The sequence below is a fragment of the Lolium rigidum genome, chromosome 1 (assembly GCF_022539505.1).
Source record: "Lolium rigidum isolate FL_2022 chromosome 1, APGP_CSIRO_Lrig_0.1, whole genome shotgun sequence".
NCBI lineage: Eukaryota > Viridiplantae > Streptophyta > Magnoliopsida > Poales > Poaceae > Lolium > Lolium rigidum.
In genome coordinates, this window is record NC_061508.1 from 80,493,471 (window position 1) to 80,507,214 (window position 13,744).

At 44.9% G+C, this 13,744-nt stretch overlaps 1 protein-coding gene across 2 annotated transcripts; it reads right to left on the reverse strand.

The window, feature by feature from the left end:
* Positions 1 to 2,578: 2,578 nt before the first annotated feature.
* LOC124685370 (pyrophosphate--fructose 6-phosphate 1-phosphotransferase subunit alpha-like) lies at positions 2,579 to 12,263 on the reverse strand. 2 transcript variants are annotated; one of them, XM_047219813.1, is made up of 18 exons: positions 12,042 to 12,263; positions 10,421 to 10,593; positions 9,692 to 9,804; positions 6,039 to 6,227; positions 5,864 to 5,935; positions 5,657 to 5,736; positions 5,214 to 5,267; positions 4,839 to 4,919; positions 4,664 to 4,757; positions 4,444 to 4,517; positions 4,267 to 4,377; positions 4,138 to 4,182; positions 3,997 to 4,053; positions 3,785 to 3,889; positions 3,590 to 3,706; positions 3,347 to 3,450; positions 2,994 to 3,159; positions 2,579 to 2,909 (listed from the first exon to the last, which is right to left on the reverse strand). In XM_047219813.1, exons 1-18 carry the CDS (start codon positions 12,144 to 12,146, stop codon positions 2,781 to 2,783), a joined length of 1,869 nt encoding a protein of 622 aa, XP_047075769.1. In that variant the 5' UTR covers positions 12,147 to 12,263; the 3' UTR covers positions 2,579 to 2,780. The 2 variants fall into 2 exon arrangements, with proteins under 2 accessions (XP_047075769.1, XP_047075701.1); XM_047219745.1 differs by having other exon boundaries at positions 5,657 to 5,740; positions 5,868 to 5,935; positions 12,042 to 12,262.
* Positions 12,264 to 13,744: the final 1,481 nt, after the last annotated feature.

Genomic DNA, 13,744 nt, shown 5'->3' on the forward strand with positions numbered 1-13,744 from the left:
GTTCTTCTCCTTGGAGACGTCGCCTTGGGACGGCGGGAGGTGGGCGTTCTGCGTGTGTTGTTTGGTCTCGCCGGTGGCGGCGTTTGCCGTGTCTTCTTCGGCGAGCTCTGTCTGGAAGCTGAAGTCTTTTGGGGTGCCGGTGAGGTGGCCGGTGGCGATGCTCGTTGTTCTTTGCGTGCGGTGATCTTGTCTGGCGATGGTCCTTGGCACCCTGCCCAGGTGCTCATGCGTGCTCTAGGGTGAGCTGCTCCGCCTGCTGATGGTTCGACACCCTACGATCCAGGGCGAGAAGGTTGGGGCCTTCTTCGGAGGTGGAGGCGGATGGCAGGCTGGCTGCGTTGCGCCAAGACTTGATGTTAGCAGGGCTCTCCGGTGGTGAGCTGCACGGCATTGCTTCTCCTAAGCTTTGCCTCCCCCTTTAGATGATGACATCAAGATCAAGTTGCGTTCTTTGTTATCTTTAGTGTGTTTGGTCCTTGATGTTTGTAAGCTGTTTTCAGCACTTTGTAACTCTGCCGTTGTGGCTTTATTAATTTAAAGCTGGGCCTTTGGCCTTATGTTTAAAAGGACACGTCAACCGAGCGGATATAACCGCCACACTAGCAGCACAACATTGCCACCAAAGTCATGACGAGTCTTAGCCCTACCTCACAAGACCACCACCCGCTATGCTCCCCGAGGCCGCCGCCTCGGAGCGCAAACACAACCTCTCGGGGCCGCTGCCCCGACATCCACCACATCGACAATAGAGAAATACGAGCAAGCCTCCACATGCAGGCCCTCCAAGGCAATGCCTCCAAGGAGGTAGTGACGTATCCGATGCCACCCTCTTTGGTAACCCAAAGCTAGAGATTTCTCCCAGAGAGCCACAAACCCACGAGGGTGAGAAGCGGAGCTCCACAACAACGCATCCGAGAAGTGAAACGACGCCCTTTGCCTGGAGCTCCTGAGCTCCCTCACCAAAAGGGTGAATGTCGGGCAGATCAGCGGCACGGGAGCACCTAGATTGCCGGAGCACGTAGTCTGTAGCACCGCACTTCTGAATGGACGCCCCCGAGCTTTTTGTGATGCACCCTGTTGTAGCTCCTCCTGCCACAATAACCATGAACACCACACACTCATCGTCGGTGAAACGACCAACGGCTCCCTAGGGCCGCCGCCCCGGCGTCCTTCAAGCCCCTATGTTCGAAGGAGAGTCAGCCTACACAGCACCGGGCGGTGTAGAGCAGACAACCAGCCTCAACACGAATCCGGTTGGGCTGCCGCCCAAACACCCACCACCGCTACAAGATCTGGGCGTTGGATCCCCAGATCCATTGCACCCAGGTCCGCCGCAACCGCCAGCCATTAGTCGTCGCGCAGTCACCAAGAACTTCTTGCAGAGAGAGCACACTTGTCTACAACAAAACGATGTGGGGTTTTTATAGGCAGAGAGCACAGTCGTCTCACACTTATTTTGGCAAGAAGAGGAACCGACCGATATCCGGTGCGGCCGCCCCGGCTTCCGCTCGTTGCGAGTTCCGGCCGCTGCTCCCTAGCTGCAGCTGCCGGCCTCCGGTGGCCCCAACATACGGAGAGAAGAGGACCTACACCACAACCTTTGGCAGTAGGCCCCGCAAAAACCGTGGTTAGAGCCAGCGGCAGTGGCGGCATAAGCCGGAGGGGAGCCCTCGAGCGACGGCGGACGGGGAGTCGCCCCTGTGCCGTGACACGGGACGAGAGCGATGTTAACGTTTTATACATTAGACTATCTGAAATATTAGATGACCGACGATCAATTCTGGTTACATGGATATCGTGGAAACTATGGTGCAGGGATGACACTCGCTTGGGGCAACTACGGTAATATATATCTATCAAGATTGTAGTTTCCTAGATCGTGGCTTTAATCATAGAACATTGTCCTTGAGAGAGTAATTATGTAGCTCACATATATTGTTTTAATTTCTAGGATAGCCTCTACAAATACTTGCTCCCGGGAGCCAAGATGAATTTCCGTTTGAAGAGTCCCTTCCTTTTCTTTATCGATCTTGATAATCAATGAAGTGTCCATCATGGCGTTTGATAAAAAAAATTTACTCTTTCCTATTGCTACTCCTATCATGTGAAGATCTGAACCATACTCCTACCATGTCGTTTGATAAAAAAAGTCTACAGTGTGTATATCAAGGTATTACACCACTACCGTGTCTCGACAGATATCAGTGTTCCTTTTCGGCGATTTCTACTTTCTTAGATCTTGTTTGTACTAGATGTTTTGCAATGATACCCTTGGTTGGGATTATCACCCAATGCGGCTCAACCAAAACAGTTGAATTGACTCTATAAAAGGGAAACTCATAGAACTTGTATCTTCCAGAAAAATTAATGCATCCTCCTAATGTATGCGATCAGTATATGATATAAACATGTCATTTGCCATATTTATTCCTACATTTTCAAAATCCTATGAATTAAACACTATCCAGCCTATCTTGATGAACCAGAATTCAGGGGTTCTTATGTGCTGCCATCAATTGGATCAATGGGATCTATTGCACCTAGTAGACCTTTAGTCGCAAAGAAAAGGAAATGAGGATGTCTTCTAACTCTTTTGTTTCTTCTTTAAAAGAGGGCAATTATTCCTGTTCCAACTCATATCAATCTCCACTAAAATACTCAGATTATGAGCAGATATATAGCTATCAAGCTCACGGTTTCTATGACCGACAAAAATACGAAAAATATGTTTGTGGAACCACATGAGATTCCAGGCATGTCCAATGCTCCGAGTTTTCCTCTCAGATGGTTGCCTGACCGTTGTAAGACGGCGAAGACATGATGGTCAGCAGCTCCGTCACATGTGCCATAGAGCTTAGTGCAGCTTTCAGCACATCTTGCGAGCACCCAGGCTTCACCATGCTTTTCACCTGCATGACATTCAAACAAGCACCATGACAACCAACAAAAAGAGTTATCAACAGTCATATATGACGAAACTTTAGTTGATTTACCTTCTCCAAATACTCCTGCAACTGTTTGATCCTCCCCATGTAGTCTCTATCTTCCACGCACAATGAAATAGGCTTTGCCTCTGCACCTGCTCCTTCAAATTGCAGTGGTCCAGGGTTCTTGTAGATGTCGTCCATCAAGAAGCTGGAAGAGTTTTGCCTCAACAACCTTCAAGGCACAAAACAATTTTCTTGGTAAATAGGACTACATGTATTTTTATTTTATCAGTGAAAAAACAGAGTATTTTGGTTACAACAAAGCAAACGGATCGGAGAATAGAAGAAGTGAACAGGTTGGAACTTGAAAGTAGTGAGCTAAGATGCTGCTTAAATATCGTAATACATATCATACTTACTCGTATGCCTTTCCTTTCAAGTCTACGCTCGCCATGTGGACAGCAGGCTTCCCAATTTGACTGGCAGCAGGACCTCGCGACCATCCCTTTACAGTCATCATAGACTGGTCATGAGGAAATGAAGAAATGGTTATGTGTTTATTTTGCAGTTGACCTGAACTTGTATGAAATGATTGACTTACAAATCTTAAAGGAATTGTATCTTCAAAGCATAAAAAATTACAATCCAATAGGCATACTCACCGTAATAGGTGCAGCGCCACATTTCCACTTGTCCACATGACTCTTAAGATTTGTCACAGTGGCCATGTAACCATTCAGGCCAGCAGCTAAGATGTGATAGGATACATGACCGAGAATCTGGGACCAGACAATTAACAGGTCATCAAGCAAAATAACCAGATGGCACATAAGATAGAGAAGTGCGGCCATACTTACATAAGCGTAATCGCAATCGAACTTTGAGGGCAGGGCACCTCTGGCTTGGTACCCAAAAAAGTGGCAAATCGCATTGAACTTCTTTCCTTTGTAAGTGCCTTCATCCTAAATAAGCCAAAAAAGAAAATAACAATAAGCACTGATGAAGGTGGTGCTCATTGAACAAATGAACTAATAACTCTGGTTGTTATCAGTGTTTCTGGGATGCTAACCAGACGTTTATTGATTTCTGTCTCAACTAGCTGTGCTAGAAGCTTCTCAGTCTCAATCTGCAAAATAAGAATATGTAATTGTTACCTGGAATGTAAAGCAACAGAAATGAGATTAAATTACAGATCGAATGGCTAAAGTACCTGAGAAAGCTGAGCAGAATCGTCAGATTCTGGATGGAGTAGTAGCTGCACCGCAGAGACAAAATAAAATTGCAGAAACAACTTTACCTAATTATGGATATCTATATATTACAAACAAGAAATCCATACCTGTTTCCTGATAAATGGAGGCAAGAAGTCAAATAGTGCAGAAGCCCATGGGGAAAGATGAGAAGAGATGTTCTCAATGGAAACACCTTTATCATGTAGCCCATGAATTTCCTACAAAAATAAGCTAAGCTCAGTGAATATTTCATGAACAACATTGTTTCAGGTACTGATACTGACCTGAAGCAAAGCGTACAATTCAGGAATACTCTCGACAAGTCCCTCGGGAATAAGTACAACACCATGATATTTATCTGCACAAAATAGTATGATGCTATGATAATAAGAGAAGATGTGCAACTGTATGACATACTTAAGAGCACAATATAATTTGATTATGCTGGAACCTTGATGTTATGCAATTAGAATATGAAACTTGTAAGAACCACATAACTCCTACCTTTTTCAGCCCTTGCCTGGACAGCATCACATATCTGCTTTGTAATATCAGAAATTGTAAGTTTTGATGCAGCAACCTCCTCCCCGAGTAAAACCTGAGATTCTTAACTCGGATTAATTTTTAATATATATTATGCGTCAACTAGGCCAATAAAAATTAAATTAGGATGCCTAACCATATTTGGATGTGATTGAAGAGCACATTCCAAGGCCACATGAGATGCTTTCCGCCCCATCAGGCGAATGAAATAGTAATACTGCCGACAAAAGATAACAAAGCTTTAAAAAGGGATAAACAATGCAGGGACTAATTTTTATAACTAAATATACTACATATTAAAATTTTATTTCTGTCAAAATTTCAACATAATTTAAGGAGTACATAGCACCCTGATAATGAAGACAGACTTATCAGCAATGAGGTTGTAGCATGATATGCAGTATTTAGAAGAAAAAAGATCACTGAAATTAGGAATAATTTACTAACATTCACAAAGAAAGTATGCAATCATGAATGTATTAGTGGAAGTTCATCATCCATTATGTGTTACCTTCTCAGCAGAAAGAGCATCAGTGCAGACGTTACTGATGAGCTGTGAGTTGACCTGTTACCAATGTAGCAATTCATGTTACTGTTGAAAAAAATTTAAAATAAAATACCGCAAAATCTAAGGTGTCAAGCGGGGTCCCGCCAACATCCCTCTTGTAGTTCATTTTGAGATTTCTAATTGAAATTTTGTATGAAAGTTTGAACTAGAAATCTCAAAATGAACTAGCGGCAGGATATTGCCCCCCCCCCCCGCCGCCGCCGCTTGATTCCGTAGCAAAATCTACGCCGAAAACATTTTTAAAAATTAGGATCTCAATATTAATTGTATGGTCCCAGCAGCTACTGTTCGTACAGCCAGAGAGGTCAATAAAAAGTAGTGAATCTCTAGAAGTTATAGCAAAGGCAAGATGAATGATTCAACTCAATACTTTTATAATAGTGTACCTTGCATATGGTATCAAAACCAACAGTTGTCTCTACAAACTGGTTCTTAAGATCACCATTCAGAGTTGCAGGAACACCAACTACCTGTCGAAAAATAAATTATCTCAGGATCTTGTATTATGTAAGGAAAATACTTATTACTAGTGGGATGTGGACCAATATGAAAAGTGTATAATGAAAGAGCAAGATTTATTAGATAATTTTCACCCACCTTTGTTGAACACTTTGACTCAGCAAATGTCTCAGCAAGCTGAGCAGCATCTGTGTTGGATGTGACACCTAAATAAAAATCAAAGAAGGCATTGAGGGCATGTTTCCAATGTAAATGATATAGCTACAGTCAGTACCATATCTTATCTTAGCTGATTTTAATAAATAATACCTCCAATTATTACAAGAGCATCCAACTTCAAAGCTTGGCAAGTATTCATTGCTGCCTTTACTTGTTCAGTTGTTCTGATTTGATCCCTGGTCCGACCAAGCATATCATAACCACCTTGATTTTTATATGAAGAAATAACTTCATCGGTGATTTCCAAAGTTTTCTGTGCAAACAAACCATCCGTTCCACCTGTTTCAACACAAAATGATAAATAATAATAAGTAAAAGCGAGCATACACGATTCGTTATGCGGTATCAGCCGATGTGTAAGTCAACATTGGGCGTCCAACGTGCACGGAGAAACAAAAAAAAACACCTGGGGAGTTTGATATTTGTATTTCAAAAATTCTAATTGTGGCACTAGGCACTGCTTGCTGCACTTAATTTCTTATACATTGGCCAAATACAAAAAAATAAAAAATCTTCGAATTTTCATGATTTGGTGAGGTTGAATCAGTGTACAATGCAGTTAAGCATCTTCTCTTTAATTGAAAGGATTATTGCAAAGACACTGTAATCGAAAAAAAATGTAGACTTATATTCTTACATATTTTCATATAAATTGAGAACCACAGCAATTTGTACGAAATGAAGTTTGATTGCGCTAGAAAACAATGGCAAATTGAACAATGAATCTTTCTTGTGAAATAGGTTGCAAAGGAGTCTCTAGGAAAATTCCTATGATATACAGTCATACAAATCGAAGAACACGTAGAGTCCTTCAAAATGTATTTGAATCAGAGAGGCCCTAAGAAATTGTTAGCCTGTTGAGTGTAAATTTTGTGCACACGTGGCTCATGTGCCCAGATAATATGAGAGAATAAATAATCACAAGTAGTAGGATTTCAACCAAAAAATAGGGAAACTTTTATCACTGTGCTTTTCATATTATCACTACAGGAATGGCGCGATACGCCGAGGGCCTTTTATACGCCGACGGCCAAAAGTCGGGGCCCTCGGCGTATGGCCTGGCCTGGCCAGCCTCCTCATCCGACCCTCGACGTAGCGCGGCCGTCGGCGTAGTGAGGTCTACGCCGAGGGCAACCCTCGGCATATCTTTGGCCCTAGGCGTAGACAGGGCTACGCCGACGGCCACCCTCGGCGTAGCCATTTTTCAAATTTGTCTAATTTTGTAAAAATCATAACTAATTCATATGATGTCAGAAAAATGCGTATGAGGTATCAAAATGTTCATAAAAACATCATCTATCCATTCATGTCAAAATCATGCATATTTGAATCATGTACAGTACCATGTTAATATAGAAACAATTCAATCACTTTCTTATATGTCCTCGGGTTCCTGTTTTAGCCGGATGGCAATTTAAACGAAGTCAAAAAATCTCGCGGAGCCGCATGGCATCATTTTATGTGTCTTAGTAACCACTCCAAAAGATGGAATTGGGATACACCAATTATTTTGGAAAACCTTTCACAAACAGGGCTATCACGTCCGGAGTTCTATGGCTTTTAGGGCATATGAGTAGGAAACGGCCCGTGACACCACATAGTTTGTCGGAACGAGGCCATATTTCACACGTGCGTGGTCCCTGGGATGGGAAGCAAGGCACCGGGAGCGGATTTCCAATCCGACCCATGGGTGATGGTTTTTTCATTTTCGGGGTGCCAAAACGGTTTTTTTTTGTGAAGCAGCTACATGGGACGCATTTTAGTATTACGCGAGACCTCCGCGTAGTGGTAGGACACCGCCTCCGCACCATATATCACATGGCATATGTACTCGCTAGCTATCCGGGAATTCATGCGGCTTCTCGCGGTGTCCCGCCGAATCCGCTGGAAAGTGACATGATTTGAACTAGGGGTACACTTTCCGTCGCTCAATAAATTCCGGGAAAAATGTTTTTAGTTCTAGGACATATCACTTTATGTGTGAATTTTTTTCCGTTTAGCGCGATGGTAAACGGGGGCACCGAGCGCGCCGGTACGGCCATACCGCATCTCCGTGGGGACCCGTTTTGGTCAAATGGCAATTTAAACGAAGTCAGAAAATCCCGCGGAGCCGCATGGCGTCATTTTATGTGTCCTAGTAACCACTCCAAAAGTCGGAATTAGGATACGGCAATTATTTTGGAAAACCCTTCACAAATAGGGCTATCACGTCCGGAGTTCTATGGCTTTTAGGGCAAATGAGTAGGAAACGGCCCGTGACACCACATAGTTTGTCGGAACGAGGCCATATTTGGCACGTGCGTGGTCCCTGGGATGGGAAGCAAGGCCCCGGGAGCGGATTTCCAATCCGACCCATGGGTGATGGTTTTTTCATTTTCGGGGTGCCAAAACGGGTTTTTTTTGTGAAGCAGCTACATGAGACGCATTTTAGTATTGAGCGAGACCTCCGCGTAGTGGTAGGACACCGCCTCCGCATCATATATCACATGCCATATGTACTCTCTAGCTATCTGGGAATCCATGCGGATTCCTGCGATGTCACGCCGAACCCGCTGGAAGCCGACCGAATTTGAACTAGGGGTACACTTTCCATCGCTCAATAAATTCCGCAAAAAATGTTTTTAGGTCTATAACACATCACTTTATGTGCTAATTTTTGTCCATTTAGCGTGTTAGCGAACGGTGCACCAGACCCGCCCGATACGGCCATTTCGCATCTCCCGAGGGGGCAGTTTTGGCCACATGGAAAATTGGGAGTCATATTTGGATTCCTCTAATTTTAAGGTTCAAATGATGATATGGATGTTATATTTAGATTCCTCTCATTTTTCTGATCGATTTAGACATATTATTTGTGGAATTTCAATTTTCTGATTTAAAGATATTAATTATTCCATATTAAATAGAAAAAAGACCAAAAAATAAAATCATTTTATTGTTATTTGAATTTAATATTATTATTACTTATATATTCATTGTTGTCTACTTAAGTAATTGTTTGGGATTTTCCAAAATAAAGAGGTGTGCATCACGGTTCAAGGGTTAATAGGGTTGATATGCTATTATTATCGGCAAGAGTTGTCAATTCTATAACGGAAGCTCATCCGAATGGAACCAAGAAGTTAAGCGTGCTTGAGGCTGGAGTAGTGTGAGGATGGGTGACCGACTGGGAAGTTTAACCATGATTGTAATTTGACCTAAGATTAAGTGTAGTTAGAGTTAAAAGTGTATTGGGTCAAAGAAAAAAAAAGAAAAAAAAAGAAAAAAAGAAAAAAAATTGTGTAAAAGAAATTAAAATTTCAAAATTTTTAAAAGTCTATGCCTAGGGTTTTACCGTCGGCATATAGAAAAAAATATATTTTTTTTCGAATTTTTTTTTTTTGAATTTTTCTGGAAAATGGAAATTTGAATTTTTTAAAAGTCTATGCCGAGGGTTTTGCCGTCGGCATAGCATGCTACGCCGAGGGCCGGGCTACGCCGACGGCGATAGTTGCTTTGCCGAGGGAGCTACATGCCGAGGAGCTATGCCGAGGGCGGCCCTCGGCGTAGCCTACGCCGACGGCCAAAGCAGCCTACGCCGAGGGTTCCCGGCCCTCGGCATATAGCTCCATTCCTGTAGTGTATGATCTGAAGATGCCCTACAGCCCTAGCTATGTGTGTATCAGTTTTGGACTGAAAAGCAGAAATAAGAAAGCTAAAAATCCATTAATTGGACCATTCCGAATAAACCAACATCCACTCACCAAGAAAACCGATAAGTTTGCTGTTTGGGTTGTGAGCATTTATAGCATCATGTAGTCCCCATATAACATTGTGCCCACCTGGGGACTGCCTACCACTGAAGACGACACCAACCCTGCATCTCAAACGTAATTTTAAAATGAATCAACTTTAATAGAAAGTAGTAACTATTGAAAAAAAATATGGATGTATGTGAGAATATTTTTTCAGAAACCAACTAACAAGAAAATCATGGTTTTAGTTCCATCCTGTCGAGTTACAGCAATAGATTACTGAACTACAGTCAGCATGATTACATAGGTTTACATTATTTATCCTCCTGAATAAATAGAGTAGTAACGGCCATAGTTGAAATTATGACAATATGTATTGGTGTGTACTGTCTATTGTAAACTGTGGGTTCTTTAATTAAGACAGTAGAATTGACATGCTCAACCCATTGCAGCTTCAACACATATTGGTTATTTGGTTGATACACTCATAAAACTTTGAATAAAATGGAAAACGTCATGAGCTAATCTAATCCAGAAAAGGAAACATTATATTCGGCAGTATATTGACAGTTCAGAGTCTTGTTTCATCCCCAACTGAATTTGTAGGTTTTGGGTGAATAGTTGGTCAGACCACAACATCTTCTTGAGACGCAAGAAAACTGTCTCATTAAATGCAGCACAAGCTGAACATATCCACAAGATCTTCCCCTAAGAAAATCATATCTCGAAGATGTGTACCTGACGACATGGTGCTCCGTTACGACGGCAGCGTCCGGGACATTGCCCGTCTTCGGTAGGAAATGCGCCAGCGGCTGGCCGTACGTGTGTGGGAACGCATGGCTGATGACATGCGAGTCCCCGCTGTCGGCGGCGATCGCCGCGCCGCCGTACTCCACCTTCACCGTGGTGCCCTGGCGGTAATGCAAGAAAACGACCCATCATCATCATTAACTTGTAATGCAAGAAAACGACCGACGCAGCGATTCTACAACGATGTGGGGGTCACGGTCTTATCCGGTGGTGCACAGTTTGTCAAGATTCGTGTTGCACAGTTTTGCACTTTCATCCTGTACAAAGTACATCTTCACGCTCCTATAGGCACATAAGTGGGCATGTACACCACGATCCTGTCCCGCACCCCACCGTACGACACACCACCTCCCGCAGCCCAGGGCGACGGCGACGGCGTCGAATCCTCCTCCTCTTGCGACCGCGCCGGCGGGCGGCGACCTCCCCGTCCCGGTGATGCGGCCAGCGGCCGCCGACGCCCATTCCGCTGGGAGGGAAGGCTTCCTCCTCCAAGCAGATGACGACCACTGCTGGATCTAGGCTTGGAGGGCCTGGGTCCGTAGCCACCCCAAGACTTTTTGGGTTCATGGGATTCCTCTTATTTCTTTTTTTGATGGATTCATGGATACTTGTGTTTTTTTCCAATGAATTTTCCATCTTCCGCCCGTGAATTGAGGATCTGAATCTCCCTTCCCCTTTTTATCAGTCCATTAGTCTCATTTTTCCTCTACCATGAATGTTGCAAAAAATCTGGAAAAAATCTGGACTAATCAAGGTACATAAATGCTGGAAATACATTTGATGCATGGATTCTCGGATGCATATGTTTTTTTCCAACGAATTTTCCTTCTTCCGAATGTGAATTGCGGATCTGAATCTACCTTTCCTTTTTCCCAGTCCATTAGTATCATTTTTCCTCTACCTTGAATGTTGCAGAAATTAGGAAAAAAACTAGAGTAATAAAGATACATAAATGATAGGCAAATCTCCTCTTTTCTAACATCAAGGCGCTACTATCAACCAATGATTCTGTACACACTCTACAAAATGAAGGACAAAGGGTTTGTCATGTAAACAGGCAAGGACTTACTGACACGAAGAGAGTACAACTCAGGGTGTTCTCTACAAAATGCAAAGAGAGATTGCACGAATCTCAACACATGATTGGACGTCCGGGATAAGCCCGGGACGCCCACGTATATGTAGCATTGCATTTCCGGAAAACGACCCGCTCAGTCGCGCAGGCCATGGAAGATGAAAAAGATCCCGTGCCGGCGTTGCTTGTAATCTCAGATCCACCTCCGCGGTGGGAATCGGCGGTGGCGTCGGGATCGGCGCATTACCGACTGGTACACCTAATCCCCCACCCTCCACGGAAGGACCCCGCCGAAAGCGAAGGGAAATATTCGAAACAGATAAACCGCACTGGAGTAACCCAGGGTCCCCACCACGGCCGTCCGTCGACGAGATCGATCCGTCGGGGATCCGGACCAGGGGATTCCGATCGGCGGTGCAATGGCGCGGCAAACGGCGATGGGAATGAGAAGAGGCTGGTGGTGGGGTTAATTACCTGGAGGCAGGGCGGGAGCACGGGGCGGTAGAGCGCGCGCTGTTTCTGGAGGCTCGACAGCTCGCGCGCCGCGCCGTAGTCGGAATCCATGGCGACGCTGCCCATCTCGCCTCGAGCGATCGATCAGGCTTCTCTCCTCGCAATGTGGCGTCGCCGGCGGGCACGGCGCGGGGGGTTGTGTTTTCCTCTGTCTGGGATCTCTCGGTACGGGGACGGGGTTCTCCTCTCGTGCGTCGCTGAAAAAACAATAAACTGCGGGGGGTGAGGCATTTATACGGGAGCGGAGAGAGGCGCGCTGGGCCTGCACCAACGACGCAAACACCTCACGCGCCCTGCACCAACACACGGAGAAATATCAAATGAGACTAGCTAGGTTGGTTTTCCACGTGAATTCACGTATGCTCAATCAAATCGGTTTGAAGGTAGCAAACAGAGCTTAGCTCTGGTGGTTAGGTCCCTTGTGGTGGAACCAGCCCACCCAGATTCAAGTCCTAGACTTGGCATGGGTGTTGCATTTACCTGGATTTATTCCAGGATTTAACCGGCGCTATGCTTTCAGTGGTAGGTGACGTGCCCGTCAACAGCGAGACGCCAATGGTGACTTCGTCAACCTCAAGATATACCGGCTCAGTCCTTCGGAGGTGCTCATAGGGGTAGGGTGTGCGTGTTTGTGAGCGTCTGCGTTGTACTGTGTTTTAAAAAAAAAATCGGTTTGAAGGTAGTCATGAATGGTTCTACCTTGCAACGAATCTATCTATACTTCTTATAAAACTGTTGACGTCAGAAACCCCCTGGCGGGCAGAGACGGGCAACACGGTAGAGCCGGGAACAACTAGGGCTGCGGCTGGCCCCAGTCCCTCAGAGCGACGGCCCGCAAAGCCTCCTGGTCGCACGTCCGATGTTTATCACAAGGGCGTGCCACCGACCTATACCGGTCGGGAAGGTGTGGATGATGCCTCGCTTAGTTTCCTGCAGGGGCACACACGTAAACGTTAAATACGAGCCTCGATCGGCTCTCGGGTTATCTCGTGAATCGGCTCAAAGAGCCGATCCACCCATGATTCAGACGAGGTGTCCGAATATATGGTGGTCCTGCTTGATCAAGATAAAGCTAATGAGATCTACGACGATTTAGGGTTTTCACCGCATAATCGGATCGTCCTACTCCAGATTGGGCCTCGCGGCCACGCACGGTGATCGTAAGCCGATCCTAAACAAGGCCTAAAAACCAACACGAGATTGATCCCCGGAACATCCTGTTTAGGGCCAACGAACGACACCCTACGTGCCGCTGGATCCTCCCCCCCCTTTGTAAGGCCTAACTATTGCAGATATTAAACTAATCCTTGTAGAACAAGGAGCAATCGTAACGGATCAGATCTACTAAATAATGATCAAGCGGGGTGCCGCCCCTACACCTAAGATAGGTGTAAGGGCGGCTAGACATGCAAGGGTTGCACTACGATAGCATGTAATATGAAGAACAATGCTAACCCTAACATATCTAAGATAACTACGTTGCTCGCCATCAAAAAGGCTTCGATACGAGCAACGCATGAACAACGTAGGCGAGGCTTGTGCTTGCCTAGATCGCAAGATGCGATCTAGGCAGCATGGTGCTTACCGGTAGAAACCCTCGAGACGAAGGAGTTGGCGATGCGCCGAGATTTGTTTGTGGTTGAACGTTGGTTGTTGTTTATTCC

Coding starts and splice junctions, on each gene's coding strand:
- LOC124685370 (XM_047219813.1), bottom strand. CDS start 12,146: ATGGGCAGCGTCGCCATGGATTCCGACTACGGCGCGGCGCGCGAGCTG. Junction 9,805..10,420: donor ACGGAGCACCATGTCGTCAG/GTACACATCTTC, acceptor TTTGAGATGCAG/GGTTGGTGTCGTCTTCAGTG. Junction 4,054..4,137: donor ATTCTGCTCAGCTTTCTCAG/GTACTTTAGCCA, acceptor CTTATTTTGCAG/ATTGAGACTGAGAAGCTTCT.